Source organism: Vanacampus margaritifer, chromosome 18, assembly GCF_051991255.1.
Source record: "Vanacampus margaritifer isolate UIUO_Vmar chromosome 18, RoL_Vmar_1.0, whole genome shotgun sequence".
In the NCBI taxonomy this organism is placed as follows: Eukaryota; Metazoa; Chordata; class Actinopteri; order Syngnathiformes; family Syngnathidae; genus Vanacampus; species Vanacampus margaritifer.
In genome coordinates this window covers 15902885-15922756 of record NC_135449.1, presented here as the reverse complement: position 1 = coordinate 15922756, position 19872 = coordinate 15902885, and the positions used below count along the sequence as shown (strand labels likewise).

The 19872-nt window shown below is 39.5% G+C and overlaps 1 protein-coding gene and 1 long non-coding RNA gene across 3 annotated transcripts; one reads left to right on the top strand and one right to left on the bottom strand.

The window, feature by feature from the left end:
- Positions 1–4322: 4322 nt before the first annotated feature.
- On the top strand, positions 4323–14785 carry LOC144038746 (uncharacterized). The gene is made up of 6 exons (XR_013289278.1): positions 4323–4485; positions 11059–11115; positions 11194–11337; positions 11743–11808; positions 13908–14064; positions 14170–14785. It is a non-coding gene; the product is annotated as an uncharacterized LOC144038746 (long non-coding RNA).
- Positions 12597–16999, bottom strand: cyp26a1 (cytochrome P450, family 26, subfamily A, polypeptide 1). 2 transcript variants are annotated; one of them, XM_077551458.1, is made up of 7 exons: positions 15380–16992; positions 15066–15290; positions 14092–14373; positions 13854–14003; positions 13642–13776; positions 13420–13566; positions 12597–13351 (listed from the first exon to the last, which is right to left on the bottom strand). In XM_077551458.1, exons 1-7 carry the CDS (start codon positions 15566–15568, stop codon positions 13013–13015), a joined length of 1467 nt encoding a protein of 488 aa, XP_077407584.1. In that variant the 5' UTR covers positions 15569–16992; the 3' UTR covers positions 12597–13012. The 2 variants fall into 2 exon arrangements, with proteins under 2 accessions (XP_077407584.1, XP_077407583.1); XM_077551457.1 differs by having other exon boundaries at positions 13420–13776; positions 15380–16999.
- Between the last annotated feature and the right edge of the window lie 2873 nt (positions 17000–19872).

Here is a 19872-nt window from a genome sequence, read left to right as displayed (position 1 = left end):
CCGGTCGCCATGTTCTCTTCCCTTCCCCAGCCATTGTCCCCTCTAGCTCCGCCTCACGTCTTCTACTGACGCCTACCCAATCTTGTCAAAAGAGAGTCATTGCTGCCATCTAGGGGCCAAAAATTGTCATTAGGCTAACTAGATCTGCTGGCCAAGGCTTTCCTCCACCCGTTTAAAAAAAATTGGATGACGTCTCTTAACGTCATTGGCGGCCCTCCGTAGGTTTTTACTTGATGTCTTTTAACGTCCATGGCAGTCAAAGAGTTAAACAACTGATGGACGAGTACGAAATAAACCCAAATAACCAAATATGGACTGAATTACAAAATACAAAAATACAGTTCGACGATATGCTATCTAAAAAAACAGAGTTTATAATACATCAATTGAGATACAACAACTTTGAATATAATAACAAATCAGGTAAATTTCTTGCAAACCAACTTCAACGCAATCGGGAAAAATCTCTTATAACGGCTATTAAAGGGACAACTGGTGAATGCACACAATCACCAGAAGAAATTAATCACATTTTTTATAACTATTATCGCATTATTATTATTATACCTATACTCAGAAACTAACAAGCCTAACCCTGAGCATATTGAGGCATTCCTCAGTAGCTTAAATATACCTCAGTTAACTACTGAATATAAAGATAAATTAGATGTGCCACTTACTATAAACGAGTTGTACAGTGCTCTAGATAGTATGCCTAATGGCAGAGCACCTGGCCCGGATGGTTATCCGGCTATATTTTTTAAGCACTTCTGGTTAATGCTTGCTGCACTATTCTTAAGAGTAGTAACAGAAATTAAAACTAATGGTTACATACGCCCACACATGAATACAGCAGCAATTAAACTTTTATTGAAGCCAGAAAAAGACCCCACCCTTCCATCAAGTTACCGTCAAATTTCACTAATTAACACTGGTATTAAAATTATCACTAAGGCATCTAGACTAGAAACAGTAATCTCGACAATCATTTATAGCGATCACTCTACTAATTATATTAGGAGGCTCTTTAACCTTATTAGCATGTCACAGCGGCATGATAAAAAGGCAGTTATTATATCATTGGATGCAGAAAAAGCTTTTGACAAAGTTAACTGGTCCTTCCTCTTTGCTGTTTTAAATAAATTTGGCTTTGGGAAGTCATTTATTCACTGGGTGTCAGTATTATATGATTCTCCTAAAGCTACAGTTACTACTAATGGGATTATATCTCAGAGTTTTACTCTACAGAGAGGCACAAGACAGGGATGCCCACTGTCCCCTTTATTATTTGCAATATTTATTGAGCCGCTTGCATTAGCCATACGCCAGGAAAGAAGGATTCAAGGAATTCACTCTGGGCTAACAGAACATAACATTTATCTATATGCCGATGATATTTTACTTTATTTAGAAAAGCCTGCTATTTCGTTAGGGGAAGTATTTAACTTAATAACTAAATTCTCACAGTTATCAGATTATTCTATTAACTGGACAAAATCAACACTACTTCCTATTACAGAAAATTCATGGAACCCTGCAAGCCAGGACCCACACTACTCATTTCCTATAGGTAATTTAAAATACTTAGGCATACAAATCTCACCTAAATTAACTGATTTAATTCATTTAAACTTTACTCCACTTCTGGATAGCATTTATAGTGACTTGGAGCGCTGGAATAATCTTCCTATTTCTCTAATAGGACGAATAGTCACCATAAAAATGAAAGTTTTACCCAAAATAAACTATTTTTTCTCAAGGATTCCATTTAAACCTACGGCTAACTGGTTCCAGATTTTGGACTCGGCCGTTACAAAATTTTACTGGAATAAAAAAAAAGCAAAGATTCGTCTATCTACTCTTCAGAAAAGTAAATCCAAAGGTGGTCTAGAGGCACCAAATTTTATGCACATAGCATATAGCTAACCAGCTACAATATATCATTCTATGGGCACAACCCAACAGAGATACTAACTGTTGGCTGGAACTAGAACAGAAGGATTGTAATAACCTCAGACTTCTAGATTTACTCTTTATTACAACATCGATAAAGCGACATAATTGTTTTAAAAACCCAATGATTTCTGCCACCCTGACTGCCTGGTGGGAGGCACTAGAAATTACAAAAGCCCAAGTGGAGCCCTGTGGGCTTTCTCCCCTATGGCATAACACCGACTTTCAACTTAACAACCAATCATTTTATTTAGGTGTGTGGGAGCAGAAAGGAATTACACATCTACACCATCTCTTCTCAGATAATATGTTTATATCATATACATCCTTGCTCCAAAAATACAAAATAAAAAACTGAATTTTTTTTACATTATCTGCAAGTTAAAAGTATGATAAAGAAACAAATTCCAACACTTCGGGGTACGCTCCAACCGCCTGTTTTAGCTAAAGATATTACCAAGCTTTCTCCGACAACAACAAAAAAATTCTCAAAAATATATAAGTTACTTTCATATACTGATAAAATGGCTTTACCCATCTCGAAATGGGAGACAGTCTTGTCTATAGCTCCGGAATCTGACTTTTGAATTCAAGATTGTGAAAACGTATTTAAAATGATAAAACACACAAATTTACAACTTATCTAATATAAAATTATTCATAGAACATACATTACTCAATATATGATGAAGAAAATGGGACTTTCAGACCCCGACATTTGTCTCCAGTGTTTACAAAACACTACAGACACTTATTTTCATGCTTTATGGTTATGCACTCCGGTTATGTATTTCTGGACTAAAGTCTTAGAAAAACTTTCCGCTATCTTGGACTGTAGGATACCTTTATCTCCAAACTTGTGTTTGCTAGGTGACCTAACAACAACTGACTTACCACATAAACAATTTCAATCTACACTTGTAGCCCTTACTGTCGCAAAAAAAACAATTCTTGTTAGCTGGAAAAATAAACAAACTCTGAATATCGACCAATGGTCTAACCTCCTCATAAATCACATTTTAATGGAAAAAAGATCTGCCTCAAATAAAAAACAAATATCAAAATTTATAGAAACATGGTCTACGTATATAGAATTTTTTAACCTAATTCTGGTTACTTAATTCTGTCTGTTAGCGAGAGCCACCACATCGTGATAACTTACATTGAGCAGCCCCGTCCTGCTGCGTTGGGTTGGGAGCGCGGGCTGTGTTGGGGTGGGGGGCGCTCCTGCTCCTGGGTTTGCTCTCCGGCCGGTGACCCCTGCGGGTCCCGGGGGTCGTCCCCTGGCGCTGCCGTGGCCTGGGGGGCCCTGAGGTGTTGCGCTTGCTCTGTCTTGGCAGGGGTCGACGGCTCCCCTCTTTGGTAGAGATTTTCATGCATGCCAGATCCACCACACCATCATCTATCGAAACTCAGACACAATCTGCTTCTTCCTCTGGTCGTTGAATCAGTGGAAGCTGGGGTCTGTGGATCTCACTCTGCTTCGTCTGTCCTTCCTTCCTTTCCTCAGTCTCTCCTTTGGTCTCTTGAGGTCTCCCTGATTTGTTGGAATTTGGATGTTTCTGGGGTTGGTGAAGGACTCTGGTTGGTGGCCCGGTGGGTGATGAGTGGTGTCTGGTCGGTCCTGGATTTCACTTTCCTTTCTTTTCTTTGGTCCTTCCTCACGGCTCTGGCTGGGTAATGAAGTGTTCAGTTTAGGTAAACGGTATGGGATTTTTTAATAGGTTTTAGGTGAACTAATACATACACACTCACACACGCATATGCACATACACAATAAAAAATAAAAATTTATTAAAAAAATATATATATTTAAAAAAATAATAATAGTAAAAAAAGAGAGAGCAATGATGATGACATGTCAAATCGCTAATGAATGAACAATACTGAGCTCTCCAGAAAAAAAAGATACAAGACAAGACACACCTGGAAGACACAAGCGGCTGAGGGCACTGATAGGTTGACACACAGGGGAAGGGAAGACACACAGGCGGACGTGGTTATGCATAACGAGACGAGGGGAAAGACAAGGGCCGTTTCTCAATATGCATTTTTGTCCGTACTTACTTCCTTGTGATGTCTTGAAACGTCAACAGTTTGCGACCCAAGTACTGTTCCAATTGCAAGTACGCACAAAGCCATAAGGGTCGAGCAAAAGTTGTACTTTACACGATGAATATTTATTATTATTTACGCTCATAAAAGGGGAGGAATACTGTACTTACAAACGTGATGCTGGTGGGGAGCAGCAATGCACATGCCGTGCTTAGTCTGCCGGAAATGAAAGAAGAAAAAAGAAGAACAACAACAAATATGATGCTCCTCCGCTGCCATTTGTTCCTTGAAGTACGAAATGCATCTTGGGATATTTTCTCAGCCTAGCCTTCACCAAGCAACAACCGATTGATCCTTGGTTTAAGTTTGCAAAAAAGAACGACGTCCGGGAATTCCGTGTGGTCTTGGCTTATGCATACTTCCGATTGGAACGTTACTTGATAATCCACTGATGACGTCTCACGAAATCACAAGGACGTAAGTAAGGTTTTTAACCGATGTATGTTGTACAAGTATTTTGAAACATCAACATAGTAGTACAAATTAATTGAAAGCTAGTAACATGATAAAACTGTGATGAATTACGTAAATACGCCAGCGAGATATGCGTGCTTGGGAAGTATGTTCATGAGACTGGGCTTCTGTGTTCTTGATATTGAGAAACAGCCATGGAACACAAAACAAAACACTGAACACACAGACAAAAAGGAACATGAACACCCAAAATCAAACAAAACCCCAACCCCACAGAACTAAAACGTGACAACTTTTCATTGCGTCAAAGTGTCATTTCTTCAGTGTTGTCCCATGAAAATATATAAATAGCTGCAGAAATGATAGGGGTGCCCTCACTTTTGTGAGATATCATCATATATCGCACAACAAAGTCACCTATTCATCTATTTTATATGCTAATTGTGAGCTGGAGTCTGTCCCTGCTGACTTTGAGACAAAGGTGAGGTTGCCAGCCAAACATAGGTCACTTGTATTGCACAGCTCGCTGTACCTTATACTGTAAGTAGTGTCAGGGAGTGGCCATAAGATTGAAAGCGTGTGTATATATTTTTTTCTTTTGTCAGTCACTCAGGCTGATGGACTGTTAAATTGGGGTGAGCTCTGAGACAAAGGCCTTTTTTCTTCCTTTTGCCCGCATCAAAGCATTGAAATGTGACATAGACATGTTAGATCCTCTGGCCTCTCTGTGGCCTTGCAGCACACTATCAGATAATATACAGTAAGTACAAGTTGATGCATGTGTACATATGTTACACCAAAAAAGAAACAAGTTGGACTGGGAAATAATCATATATGGTGTGATAATAGACTCTTGGTTGAGCTTTATGGAAGAGCTTTTGAGTGGATCTGAGTGGCCTTAATAAGACATCAGGCGTGCATGCTGACCTATCAGTGTTTATGAGGCAGGGAGTGGCATTTGGATGTAAATGGCTTTGAGGAGACGTTAACAGCGGCAATTGTTGTCTGTCTTTTTTTCGTTTTATTGTCTTTTAGATGTTTGACGGTGCCATGGCACAATAAAGTGAGGAAAGCTTGTAAAGGTTCAGTGACATGACCTCTATGACCTTATCACCTGCTCAGACAAGCCTTATCAGCTTTTGTCAGCCAAGATTACGTTTTAAATGCAAGGATGCAAAATTATTCAGTTGGTGAAACACGGACTTAATATTTTTTTAGTTGGGATTTATTTTGTGTTGTAGATAACACATTATATCGTATTTATGAAATCAGGAGATAAAATGCATTGAGAAACTAATAGTACAACTAATTTTAAAGTACAACATTAAAAAACATAAATTAATGCAAGATATTTGTAGTATAAGTATAAGTCTGAGAAGCAGTTGGTGTGAATGCATTTTCAATCATTTTTCTACATTCTTGTGAAAGGAGATCATTTAGATTTTTTGTCATCAACACATTAAACTTTTTAAATACTGAATTTTTATTTCATTTATACTCTGATTGACTGATTGTCAATGTAATGTACGATAAACACACTACACAATCGCACCTAGGGACAATTTTGAGTGTTCAATCAACCTGCCAAGCATGTCTTTTGGATCCTGGGAGGAAACCGGAGTACACAGAGAAAACCTACGCAGGCACGGGGAGAATATGCAAATTCCACCCAGGAAGGCCAAATCCTGGACTCGATGCACACGTTCAGGAGAGGAATTTCATTCGGAAATTAAAAAAGATAAATTAACACAAGATATTTGGAGGATTGCTAAGTCCGAGACAGTTTGTGTGAATGTATGTAAACTTTCCTGGCAAAGTGCCATCCATCGCCCACTATAGACCTGGCATGAGTATTACAGAAAAGAAAAACCATAGGAGCATTCTCAATCGTTTTTCTACATTCTGGTGAATGGAGATCATTTAGATATTTTGTCATCAACACATTCAACTTTTCAAATACCGAAAGATACATTTTATGTCATTTATACTCGATTATTGGCAGTGTAATATATGATAATTTTCCAAGAATTATTTTAGGCGGGACCCCTCAAATTTTGTACCATTTGGATTAATGTGTTAATCAAGATTGAAGTATGTTTAATTAACTTAATATTGTGGGAAGTTATCTTTATAGTATCCATAATTTCCCAGAGAATAATGCATTAAACCCAATTACACAATTGTATATTTTACTTTTGTTCTGAGAGCACCTGCATTGTCCTCCAAACAAAATGATCTACCTCACAAGCCATTGAGAAATGTGTTATGCACTTTGCACATGTATGACCTTAATTTATTGCCCTGGTGAGGTGTGCATGAGTTATTTTCACTGCCTCCCTGATGATCTCTTTATCAGCTCATTCATATTATCCTGAGCAAGATCTCAGTCTGAACTACTTCCGTTTTCCAAGAATTGTCTCTTGGCCTCCTCAGCTTGCTTCTAGGCTCACTGACATGAGTTCAGGTTTGTGGTGAACTTTTGAACTTGGCACAGTATGTTTGAGGGCAATAGGCAGTCAGGAAAATCTGCACCCTGCACCTAATCGATTTTTTTAAATTCATTTTCCACCGTAATCAGAAGCTGTTTCAGATTTTCCCCAGAGCAATAGAGAGTTGTGTTTATTTTTAGATTAATCACACTATTAATTTTGACCACAGATGATCCTATAGTTTGACAGCAGATGGTTACATTAAAAGTAGCACAGGTTGTGTTGTGAGCAATAAACATAACTACATCAAGCATTTAATAAATCTTTACGTATGACATTCAGAATATTTGTTCATGTCAAACTATTGGGGTAATTTTTTCCCCATTTTAAATTAAGTAGTAATTAACTAATTAAAAAAGAGGAGGATGAGATTGCGCAGTGGATAAAATAGAACGCTTTGAAGACGTCCTTATTGTGATTAATCACAATTCGGAGTATCAGTGCCAATACCAGCCCTATTTTCGAGTATTTTACACACAAAGTAGTATCCCTCATATTAAAATATTAAGTTAAATATTAAGATCATGCTTGGGGGGGCCGGGGGGCATGTCTGGAATTTACCCCCCAACACACACACACAAGCGCTCCCGGCACACACGTGCGCACACACAGCCATTGGACAGCCAAGTGTGACTTGTCACAAAGGACTTTTGCAGGGCCTCCAATTTTAATATTGTGACATCTATATTGAACATTAAAAACACCACAAAAATCTTCCAATACATTATATTCTATTTTACAATTTTTAATACGTTTGAACATGTGCAAAAGGTTCGCTATGTCACCAAAAAACAATAAAGTAATTTGCTATAGATTTGAATCCCACTAACTGCACTTCATAACAAAAATAATTTATAGCTATAATCACTCATTCGCACTCAGCGAAGTCATTTACGACGCTCCTATAAGTCCAAAGTATAGCATTTGTCAGAAAAACACCTGTTTCCTTGTTTATTGTATCTGGAGAATGATCCAGAGCGCCTGAGCCAAATGCGATATTTGCTTTTTTCATTTGGCGTCAAATTCATCCCCTGAGGCTGCGTAGGCGGCGGGAACACGGAGAAGCCGCTTTTTGACCGCCGGGAGAAGCGACACGCGGCTGGAGGGTTGCTTCTGCGATGGAGCTAGCTGCCGGCAAATTAGATTTTGCTAATGGCCTGGACTCAAACCACGCCTATCACATCTCGTCCAATAGCTTTAACATCATGTTTTTTTTTGTCTTTTCTTTTTTGCGCGCCGCTTTAAAAAATATATAATTGTTTGCAAAGCATGACAGCGACGATGGCACGCACACTAGCTACCACTTTATTTTCAACTCGCATCACGTCATCGAGACTCATCGTGACTGACAGACTTCGGCATCTGTCAGTCATGATGAGTGAATAAATGATCATTTCCAACATCGTATTTACAAAATTACTCTGGCCGTTTATTTCCCCGTTTTTGTTCTTTCTTTCTTTTTTCTTTTTTCTTTCTTTCATGGGCCCCTGCGCTGTCTCTGGGCCCCGGTGCAACCCACCGGCTGCACCATCGATATTTACGCCACTGAGTGAGGCCTCCCTCCAGGGTGCTGACCTCCAGCTGACCTCGTGAACTTGTCAACAGACAACTCTCAGCTCTTCAATTATGAATAATCACAGTGAGATACTAACAACCATGCTAAGGACCCAATTAGCATCTCTTATCGAGCACTCATATTAGTCCACAGCAGGGACCAGTGAGCCAGCAAAACACCATGTTAAAAAATGCGCTTTTAGGCATTGACACTCCAACTGAATTACAATGGCTTCGCCATTACATATGCTGTAAGTTGATTGACTCTCAATGGCCTTGCTTATTCGATCAGATACCTTCCACTTACATTTATGTTGATTATCATTGAGACTGATAAAGTACCATCACCACTGAGGCAGCAAACTCATCACTCATCACTTAATTAGATTTTTTCTGATTTATGTAAACAGACACGCTTGGTGAAATATGAGCATGTAAACAGTTAACACAAAATTATCCATAGCCTGGCCAACTTAGTTAATGTTACTTTATTTTGTGTCTTGGGAGTGAAAATTGAAAAATAATGAAGACAGTGAGAAGTTATGTTAGAATACAAGTGAACAATATTTTCATAATCCTTCGCAGAGAATTATTCATATTCCAAATTTTATTGGACAGCTTCATGGAAACAAAAACATTTAAGATATTGTAGGACATCCTGATAAAATAAAACATAATCTTGTGCATTCCATTCTACTGTGTACTATATATGTGGAATTGCTGTCTTCTCCTATTGTTAGCCTCCTATTGTCCATAGTAACTGAGTGGTTCACCATAAATATGCATGGTGTATAGTAACAATTAACAAAACTCCTTTACCTGCACTATATTTACAATGATTTACTGTGGACCTTATGACCTAATACAAGGAGAGCTACTCTTGCTGGTCTTTCACACTATGTTGTAAATTCATGACAATAGTCACAAATTTTGACAAAAATGGTCTTGCCCTGCAAATTTTTGTCTTCACCGAGTGATAGAGAACAATGGAAGGAAAGTGATGTGCTTTAGAGTGAAAATTAGAGGCAAAGTTCAGAAAAGTTCACTCACATCGTTCAAGGACAGGACCTCCGGGGATAGGATAGCAGGACATAAAGGTGTCAGCTGCAATTTACTGTCACAATTTTGGCATTAAGCTGAAACTTGTATCCACAATGACTCGCAAAAGTACAAGAGTTCAACATTGGTGGATCCAATCATTGCAAGAAGCACAGTAATAAACATGGGCCAGGGACAAGAGTACAATGCTGGGTAGTCGTCATGGAGTGGAAGGAGGCTGGGGGTAAATCACAATGGCACCAGAAAGAAAAACAACTTGAGAATAAGGCCAAAGCACATCTTCCAGTGAGGATGCCTTTGGTGTGCCTGGATATGTGGCAAAGTAAGACAGAAACTGAAATAATTTACACTTTTGAAATTAAATATTCTGAAATAATGATAATTTGTAGATTTATATCCAGGAGATATCTTGAATTCATGAATGTGTCTATGGAAATATTATATGGCATTCCAGGTTAAATATTTATGACAACATATTAGGGCCACGTATAAATATATATTTTTTAGAGCGTGGGGGTAATATTCAGAGAAAAAATCTTGTAAATTTGCCACCTTTCTTGGAATATTGTATATATTTATGAAGTGGCAACCTCAGAAACTTACGAGAAATACACATAGCGTACTACTCTGATGTTTGTGCCAATATTTTTCGGTTGGGTTTTCAAATAAGGAGATAGTAATTGCTTTAGCAGAGATTAAACAAATCATGTTAAGCATTCGCTCTTTGGAGCATTGGGTACGGCCAGCGATAAAGACGCCTCGCTTTGCGAAGGTCCACACCCTAAGGATTAAGCATTTCAATTAATTTGTTAAAATGTATATTTATTAGTACATTTATGTTTTCAGAATTATTATTTACACTTTCATACATTTTAGTATTTTTTGTGTGTAAGTAGCTAAGTTGATGTGTCGAATTTTCTGCTCTCCATCATTCACTTGCATTTATCTAAAGTAGGCTAGCTACTGATTGGTATGTGTTAGTCAGCTGATTGGGGATCAGGAAGTGTTGTCACTGTAGCTGTTGTGTATTTGTTGTAAATTTACGATTTTTTTCCTCGCAAATCTACCACTTAATACAGTCCCAAATTTGCCACTTTATGAACTCACAAATTTGCCACTTTATAAAAAAAAAATCTGTAAATATTGTCCCCATCCTCTAAAAAAAATCTATTTATACGTGTCACTAATACGCCTTTGTAAATATTTAAGTCCAGTAATATGTTTATTTTTATTTAATTTAGTTTGTTTTAGTGATACTGGACTAATCTCGGCCAGTGTTTACATAACGGACAGCTATGAGTTTGGTCTTGCTCGTTTGATCTCTCTGAGAAAGAAAGAAAACAGCGGAAGTAAAATAACTGCCACTTTAAGTAAACTGTGGAACATCTTTGTTTGATCAGATCATGATTTGACACCGGTGTATTACATTTGCTGTCTTTCAAGTGATAATACACTTTTATGCCTGACCATCCAGGACACATAAAGTGCTGTACATCCAAGCTGCTGGACTCTTCCTGCCGTTGCACTGGAGGTCTGTATTGGTTCAGTGGCCTGAAAGTGAACTGATCAGTCTGAACTCTGTTTCACCCTCGGTCTGATCATCTGCCAGGGTCATCAGCCCCTCTGCTTTGCTTTATCTTCTTCTTCTATGGATTCCAGATTTTGCCACGATTTTTGTTTTCCTCTCAGTTTATTGATAATGGGATGCATGGTGTGAGGACCACCCATCCTCTGTGCAGGCAGGTTAAATATGGTGAGTATGCTCAAACATCTGATTTAGATGTTGAACAACAATATGAATTTTATTTCAATAAACAACTGGGCTACCTATTCTTTCACAATAATTATATGCAACCACATCCTGTTTTCATTTTGGTCTAGCTGATTAGTGTTTTCTATCACTCATTATGCTAATCTAAGACAAAGCCGTCACCTTTTATCAACAAAAATTGTACACCGTACATAATACCTACAGTTTGTAAATGTTTAACTGAGCAATTGTTAGGGATGTTCAATAAACTTTTTTCAGACTGATACTATTATAAGTATTCACTTTTTGAGTACTCACCAATACAGAATATCTCTAGTACTTTTGATATATAAAATTTCATTCAACACGACAAAAAATTGTGAACTAAGACTTTTCTTTCTGACGCAGATGAAAATTCACTGATGTGTCAATGTGCTGCAGCAGAGTGCCATCGACTGCCGAGGAGGACTTGAGGTCAGATTGTTGGCTGGTATCGGCAACCTCCAGGAGTATCCGATACCTTAAAATAAGGCCGGCATCTACTGAAACTCAAGCAGAATTTGCTTCTCCTAATGGTCGCTGAATAAGTGGAGGCTGGTGTCTGTGGATCTCACTCTGCTTCATCTATCCTTCCTTCCTTCCTTGACTCTTTCCTCTGGTCTATTGAGGTCTTCCTAATTTGTTGGAATTTAGATGTTTGTGGGGTTGGTGAAAGATTCTGGTTTTGTAACTCTGTGGGTGGTGTGGGATTCCATTTTGTTTCATCTTTCTTTTGATCCTTCCTCCGGTCTCCTGACAACTTCACGACTTTGGCGGGACTCTGAAGTATCAGGTTAAGGTGAAGGGTCTGGGATTTATAACAGGTTTCAGGTGAATTAAAGAGCACAAACTCACACGCACGCCAAAAAAGAAAGAAAAGAAAAAGAGAGTGATGACGTTGACTCGGAAAGGCTGGCAAATGAATAATACAGAGCTCTCAAAAAACTAAAAATAAAATAAGGCCAGTATTGGTCCAATGCCATACTACTAATTATTACCTTTCTTCACAGATTCTTCTGGGTGTATGATTCTTAATTCAAAGTTTGATTCTATCAAATATAATTTCTTGCTCTTTGAAGTGTTAAACCGTAGAAACAGCACCAAGAACCTCCTTGACTGAGGAAACATGTTCCTCATAACTTTTGTTCTCAACACTCACAAAATAAATACATCAGTGTATTAAGTCTTCTAACAGCAATTTCTCATTTGGAACGCCACAAAAGTATCCACAAAAGGTTTTTATTAAATAAAAAGCCAATACAATATAGCATCACTTAAATAAGTTGTCGTTAAGATACACAATTATATAACAAACTCTACATACATTATGTACATAAACCTAAAGATACACCACTGAGCTGATTAAAGTGTTCCAATGTGTAAATAGTGCCTCTTGTTTAGTTTGATCTCACATAAAAAAAATATACAGACACAAAAAAAAAAAAAAGTACAAATCCACCATATAATATAAAATGTTTTCTAGATATTTACAGTATATACAGGCCATTATAAAAATTAAAAAAAATCATGGGGTCAACTTTAAAATACGTTCCTTGCAACACCTGAGTGCTTCCAAATTGTTTGTTTTTCAGTAAAAACAATGATTTGTGACTACTGAATATTTAAACTAAAATCTTGTTTAATTTTGAACATAGTGGGTAAACTTGGTTGGTAGATTGTCCACAGGATAAACAGTAGGTCCTGTTTTCATCATGGGTGGCCCATTCAATAGAGTACAGTGACACTTTGTGACCACTTCTACCAGAAAGATCTTCAGCAGGACTTTGGCGAACTCCTTCCCGACGCACATTCTTGAGCCGCCACCAAAGGGAATGTACTGAAACCTCGATGAGTCTGTCGAAGCTTTTGTCATGAAGCGCTCTGGCTGGAAGTCTTCTTTGTTGGGGAAGATATCTGCCACATCATGGGTGTCACAGATACTGTAAATGACATTCCAACCTTTGGGAATTTGATATCCCTGTAAAAGGGAATTGGTGAGTAGCAGAAGACAGAATGAGATAGAAGCGTCAATGAGCTTGAACTTACGTTGAGTTCAAATGTCTTCAGTGCCACTCGAAAGCCTCCGGGGATTGGAGGGTTAATCCTTAGTGTCTCTTTAATCACACAACCAGTATACTTCAACTGCTCCAAAGACTCAATGTTCAAACTCTGGAGTTGCATTCCTTGCTCCTCCTGAACACAAAGGAGACAGTTGGGAATTAGACGCGATGACAGAAATTCAATGAGTTTACAACAACACGACATTACCTTGTCAATCAGTTCCTGCCTCAGTTTTTTCACCACTTCTGGGTTCAGGCCCAGGAACATAATCAGAGACGTGGCTGTGCTGGCGGTGGTTTCATGACCCCCAAATAGTAGTTCTGTAGCAGACTCCTTAATAGCCTGTGAAAGAAATGTGGGTTTGTTTTTCAAATGCCAAACAAGAGGAGAGAAAAAAAAACCCGTCAGTGTTGTGTTACCTGCATGCTAAATGTCTCCCCGCTCTTATTGCTGCTGTCTATGAGTTGCTGCAGGGCATCTCCATGTTTGGACTCTTTCTGAGACTCCTGTATCTTCTTCTTGATGTTCTCCTCTATCTTGGAATGGATGAAGTTTCGAGCTTTAAGGCCCTGAAGAATAAGACACAGGAGGGAATAAGAATATAAAATAGCACTCTATTGTAGGGTAAAGGTAAGAAGCAAAACTTGTTTTTCTTACCCTGTACAATCCACTGAATGGAACATCAATGGGCAGAGAAAACAAATTTTTGATCATCTCCTCAAATGCCTCCACCAGCTGCCGCTCGTCGGTCCTAATCTGCTCCGGTTCGAAGCCGAGAAGGATCCTCATAGCAATGCGGAACATCAGACACTTCATTTCTGGGTACACCAGCACACAAGAATCCCTCGCCAGCCACTCTTTCACTGCAGCTCGAACCTCCTCCTGGATGATTGGGATGTAGAGCTCCAATGCCTCCCTGGAGAATGCCCGCATTATGGCCTGGAGAGGAGCCAAGATTGTTGACAAATTTGTGATCAATTTTATTGTAACCTGTGCTTATATTTTTATTCAGTTAATTTCTGATTGACAGTTAAGAAAAGCAGTACAGTACTAAGTTTTAGTTTTATTTTTTTTTTAACAATATGTTGTAAAATATAACTCCAGGTTGAATTTAGTTTAATATTTTATCACTAAAACAAATATGTAGCCCAACATATTGTACCATTTATTACTTTAGTGTTTATTATTAATATTATTTAACAATATAAGACATGGGATGCTTATAGATATTTTTTTATAAAACAGCAATTCAGTTAACTTAAACCGCATTCCATTAATGAAATCCACCATTATTTTGGTTGTAAATCATTTAAGTCTATGTTGAAAATAAAACGTACATTTGATTATTGCATTTTGAACAATTACATTAATGTTAGTTAATATGGCTGACATTGATAACGTGAAAACAAGTAAAATTATGCTTTTAGGTCCTATATAGTTTCCATGAAATAAAAATAAAAATAAAAAATTATAAAAAGGTAACTTTTTTTAAATTAAGAAAAAGCAGTACTACTTTTCTTCTTCTTTTTCAACAATGTGTTGTTGAAGTTAAAATAACTCCAATAACCAAGTATTTTAATAGCTTATCACTGAAACAAATATGTAGCCTATGCAAAATGAGCCTGTCTTACCTTTTTTTTGGTTTTGTGCTGGGCTCCGTGCACGTTTGACAGCGTGTCCGAGCCCAGAATGGTGCGTACGGACGCAGGCCACTGGACGGACACGAGCTTGTGCTCTCCCAGGAGAATCTGCCTCACGTTGTCGCCCCCGGTCACGCGCACAGTGGGGTTCCCAAATAGGTGAGTTCGGTATATGTAGCCGTACTTCTGCCGCTTCATGCGAAGAAACTTCCTCCGCTGGACACCAGAAAAATGTACGCATTTTTAATCAGTGCAAGTTGGTGAACTTTTCGTATTGATGCAAGCATCTTTGAATGTTGCTTTACCTGCAGGATGAGCTGCAGCGTCTCCCCAAAGAAAGGCAAACCCATGGAGCCAGGAGGCAGCGGGCTGCTGCAGCTCGGATCTCTGCCCCTGGTCATGTAAACCTCCCACAATTTGACAGCCACCAGAAAGAGCAGAATCGGAAGCACGATGGTGCACAGCAAGGTAGCCAGCAGTGTGCTGATAGCCATGATGTCAGTCCAGGTAACGATCCGCTCAGGTGAATGTCTGTCGACCAAGTGAAGCTCTCGGATGCTCCTTCGGCGCCTTTTATAGGCTAACCGGGAAGTCCGCGCAGCCTGTCACCTTCTCCTCCCGCAGATAAATTAGTTCACTCAAAGTTCATCTTTAATTGTGGGTGTCGCTCGGCCCCGCCCCCGGCCCGTCCTGGCTGGCTGGCTTGACTCGCCATTTGTTCCGAGTGCCAGCACACATCTTTTAATCCTTACCTCCTGTTGCACGCAGACAATCCTCGGCAGATTTCACTGAGAAAAGGTGACGATTCCCCGCGAGACAAAAGAAGCGCGTCCCCAAGACGCCTTTGTTAGCAGGAAGGCAACTCGTTTACACACTCATTAAGTTGGGTTTAAGCCCTGCTTGTAGGATCAGCGATCTTGCCTGCTGGGTGAGCTGCATTCAAGAGCAAAGTACATTTTCAGACGCTTCACAAAATAAAAAAGAGGCTAAAGGTTTGAAGAATGTCTTAATCCTTCTCCGTGGGTGTTATTCACAGCCTAGATGTGTGTGTTTTTTTTGTCTTATGGTACTGTCATTTATCCACTTGTTTTGATTTCCTTCATCATAATGTAGACTGCAACAAGGCAAGGTGACTTTATAGCACACTTCATACACAAGGAAATTCAATGTGATTCACACAACCAAAAGTGCAACACAGAAAAGCATATACAAACAGAACAGCGCAAGACATTCTCAAAGTAAAGAGAACAAAAATAGCTGATTACAACTACTAAAAAAGTACATTGGCAACATTTAAACACACCTAAAAACAAATAAACAAAAAATTCATTTACACGCAAAGAAAATAAAAGATCATAGAGTGAAAATTATTTTTCTTCTGTTTCTTCCATTTGCAAGCAGCATAACAACTAAAAGCTATTCACCCATGTTTGCTTTGAAACCTGGGCTCCACTATTTGACCTGAGCCTGCAAGACCTCACAGTCCCACTGGGTTGATATTCAATTAGCTTTTCCTTCATGAGTTCAGGACCCAAACCATTCAGTGATTTATAGACAGGGTTGAGGAATCCAGAGCCATAAAGTAAAAACCGTGAAACAGTTTGGGTTTAGTCACAGGTGCTTCTACTCAAGAGGTGGAGACAACCTCGTTTACCTGCCAGTTAAGTAGAAGCACCTTTGGCCAGGTGCGGGCGGGCGGGCTGGCACATGGGGGAGCCGGGGATTTCCCTGCTTGGCCGGCTGGTCAGGTGGTCCAAAAGGGTAACTTTTTTCTTAGCTAGATACGTCTTTTAGCATGTACTCAACATGAGCTGAATTTAAATGAAAATACCTAGAATTATCCGTGGAAATTGTTAACTCTTTTATTGCCAAAGACGTTAAATGAGTTCTGCAAAAACCTACGGAGGAGCGCCAAAGACGTTAAAAGACGTCCACCCATTTTTTATTTTTATTTTTGAAACGGGTGGAGTAAAGCCTTGCCCAGCTGTGGTGAAAGTTTCAAGCAGGTCTAGTGAGCCTAATGACTATTTTTGGCCCCTAGAGGGCAGCGATGACTCTCTTTTGACAAGATTGGGTAGGCGTCAGTAGAAGACGTGAGGCGGAGCTAGAGGGGACAATGGCTGGGGAAGGGAAGAGAACATGGCGACCGGTTTGCAAGTAGCTCACATTTTTTTTCAAAGTCGAAAAACATCGGCCAACGCTAAAGAGCACATTGATGACGACGATGATCATCATCGATGATGATGATGGTGACTCCGAGGTTGGAAGCGTTGAGGCGGCAGTAGAAGACGTGAGGCGGAGCTAGATGGCTGAGGAAGCGAACAGTGGCGGTTGCAAGCAGCTCACACTTGGGAATTTTTTTCAAAGACGAAAGGCATCGACCAACGCTAAAGAGCACATTGATGACGACGATGATCATCATCGATGATGATGATGGTGACTCCGAGGTTGACGCCGAAGTTGGAAGCGCTGACGCGGCGGCTATGACGACGTCATAAAGGTTCACGGGCTAGCGATGCTAACACCGGAAAACGCGGAGCACAACCGAGCACGCTCAGGCGGACGTTCAATCGGACGACGAAGAGTACCCCGAGTCCAATGCATATTCATCGGAGGAGTGGGTACAGTCTGCTACTTGCTATTCCCCGGAAAAAAAGGCCGTCAAGAAAGTGTAACGTCTGCACGCGAAACGGACAATCGAAGTGAAACGTATCTGTTGTGCAAATCCTGCTCCCTCTCCTTGCACGCAGGGCAGTGTTACAAAAAGAAAAACTGTATTTGAAACATCCACATAATTGTAAATAGTACCACAGTTGCACACATTTGTAAATAGTTTGCGAAATTGTTTTGTCAAATTGTTACACTGTTGAATGGAAATAAACGTATTTTGCAATCTAAAAACACTTTTTCATTGTTGGTGGTGGTGTATTACAGAAGTAAAGCACTATTTAGGTGTTTGTGGCATCATTCATGGACAAAAAGAAGTGTAGAATTCACTAGAGTGCATGAAATAACATCGTTTCACAAAAAGCTCTTTTTCTCCGCTTTTTGTTTCAAAACAGAGCATTTCGGTGAAACTAACCATTTTCTATTGTTGATTACGGAAGAACGGAATAAGGTAAAAACAAACTTTTTTCTGATGAAAGATGAGAGTTCAATCTTTCATTTGGTAGTATGTGTGTTTCCATAGTCCAAACACAACATTTTCTGTGGACCTTGAAAGATCAGTCAAAATGCTTAAATTGGCTGGCACTGGCGACATCCCGTTTCTGAAAACGTCTGGCAGTCAAAGAGTTAAAAAAAAAAATAATAATTTAGACAACACATCACTTTTTATTAAGGTTGTCAACTTTGAAAAGTATCGATAATTACACGTATCCGGATACGACACTGGATATCGATTTCGAGTTTTTTTTTTATTTTAGTATTGTGACCACCCTACTTTTTACAGCGTGAAGTTTGCCATGGTGATATATACTAATTAAATACTCATTAAAAGGTTTAGCCAATCAGCGCTGGAGCTTGACCGGGAGTTTTTCTGAGCCAACGGAGTACCTTCCCTCGAGAGTAGGATCCTGTTTGGCGCCGTATAAGTCCCTGTAAGTTGCTTTATGGGGCTGACCCGAAATAAATCCTTGTGATGGAAACGGGTCTAATGACTATCAGTCAGGAAACCTCACTCCGATAGTCATGAACCGCTTTGAGAAGCTGATCATAGCACAAATCAAAAATTCCATCAACGTCACTCTGAATCTTCACTACAGGAAGAACTCCCCCACTGATGATGCCATCTCATGAGTGGTCTACACAGCTCTCACCCATCTGGAAAGCAGGAAATTATATCCGCCTGCTCTTCCTGGATTTCTCTTCTATCTTTAACATCATCATCTCACAGATCCTGAAGAAAAAACGGAGCATTCTTGAGCTGCGTCCATGACTGCGGAACTGGTTCCTGGACTTTCTGACCAACAGATCAACACTGCTGTCAAGATTCACGACACACACTGTGGTGGCTCAGGGTGTAGAGACGGTCGTTCAGTAACTAGAAGGTTGGCTGTTCAATCACTGCTCTCCCCAAGTCATGTGTCCTTGGGCAAGGCATTTTACACACATTGCCTCCAGTGCTAATCACACTGGTGTATGGAAGATGCAAATATTTGGTGGTGGTCAGAGGGGCTGTAGGCGCACACGGGCAGCCACGCTTCTATCAGCCTGCCCCAGGGCAGCTGTAGCTACTTATGTAGTTTACCGCCACCACAGTGTGAATGTGTGAATGCATGAATAATGTATCCATTCCTTAGAAAAGCGGTAATTAGGGTTTCAAAAAAACAAATAAGAGCATATTCGGGCTTCTGTATGTGTTTACATGGCCTTTCAAAATCTGAATATTGACAATATTTGCGTATGAAAGAATTATTAACTGCATGTAAACGTAGTCAGAGCCACTGAGTGGAAACAAACCCACACTAAAGAAGTCAGGTGAGAGACCCACTATGCTGTCAGTCACTATTGAAAAACAGTAAGAAAAAAAATGGCCAAAAAGTCTATCTTGCTTTCTTTATTTTTGTCCTTTTAATTCTCTGAAAATGTATTTGCAAATGAATTTAGTTAATATACTTTATTATTCAGAAACAAAATCAAGGTTAACACATCCTGGAAAGTAGTGTTGCCCTCAGCTTGACTCCCAGTTTTTATTAGTTTACTTTCAACAGTGAACTTCTTCCTAATCTCTAAGAAGACTTTAACCTACTCCCACTCTCAACCCCTGGGCCCCTCATCTCTCTCTCTCTCTCTCTCT

Coding starts and splice junctions, on each gene's coding strand:
- cyp26a1 (XM_077551457.1), bottom strand. CDS start 15,568: ATGGCTATCAGCACACTGCTGGCTACCTTGCTGTGCACCATCGTGCTT. Junction 13,777..13,853: donor GGGAGACATTTAGCATGCAG/GTAACACAACAC, acceptor TTTCTTTCACAG/GCTATTAAGGAGTCTGCTAC. Junction 13,352..13,419: donor TGAAGACATTTGAACTCAAC/GTAAGTTCAAGC, acceptor TCCCTTTTACAG/GGATATCAAATTCCCAAAGG.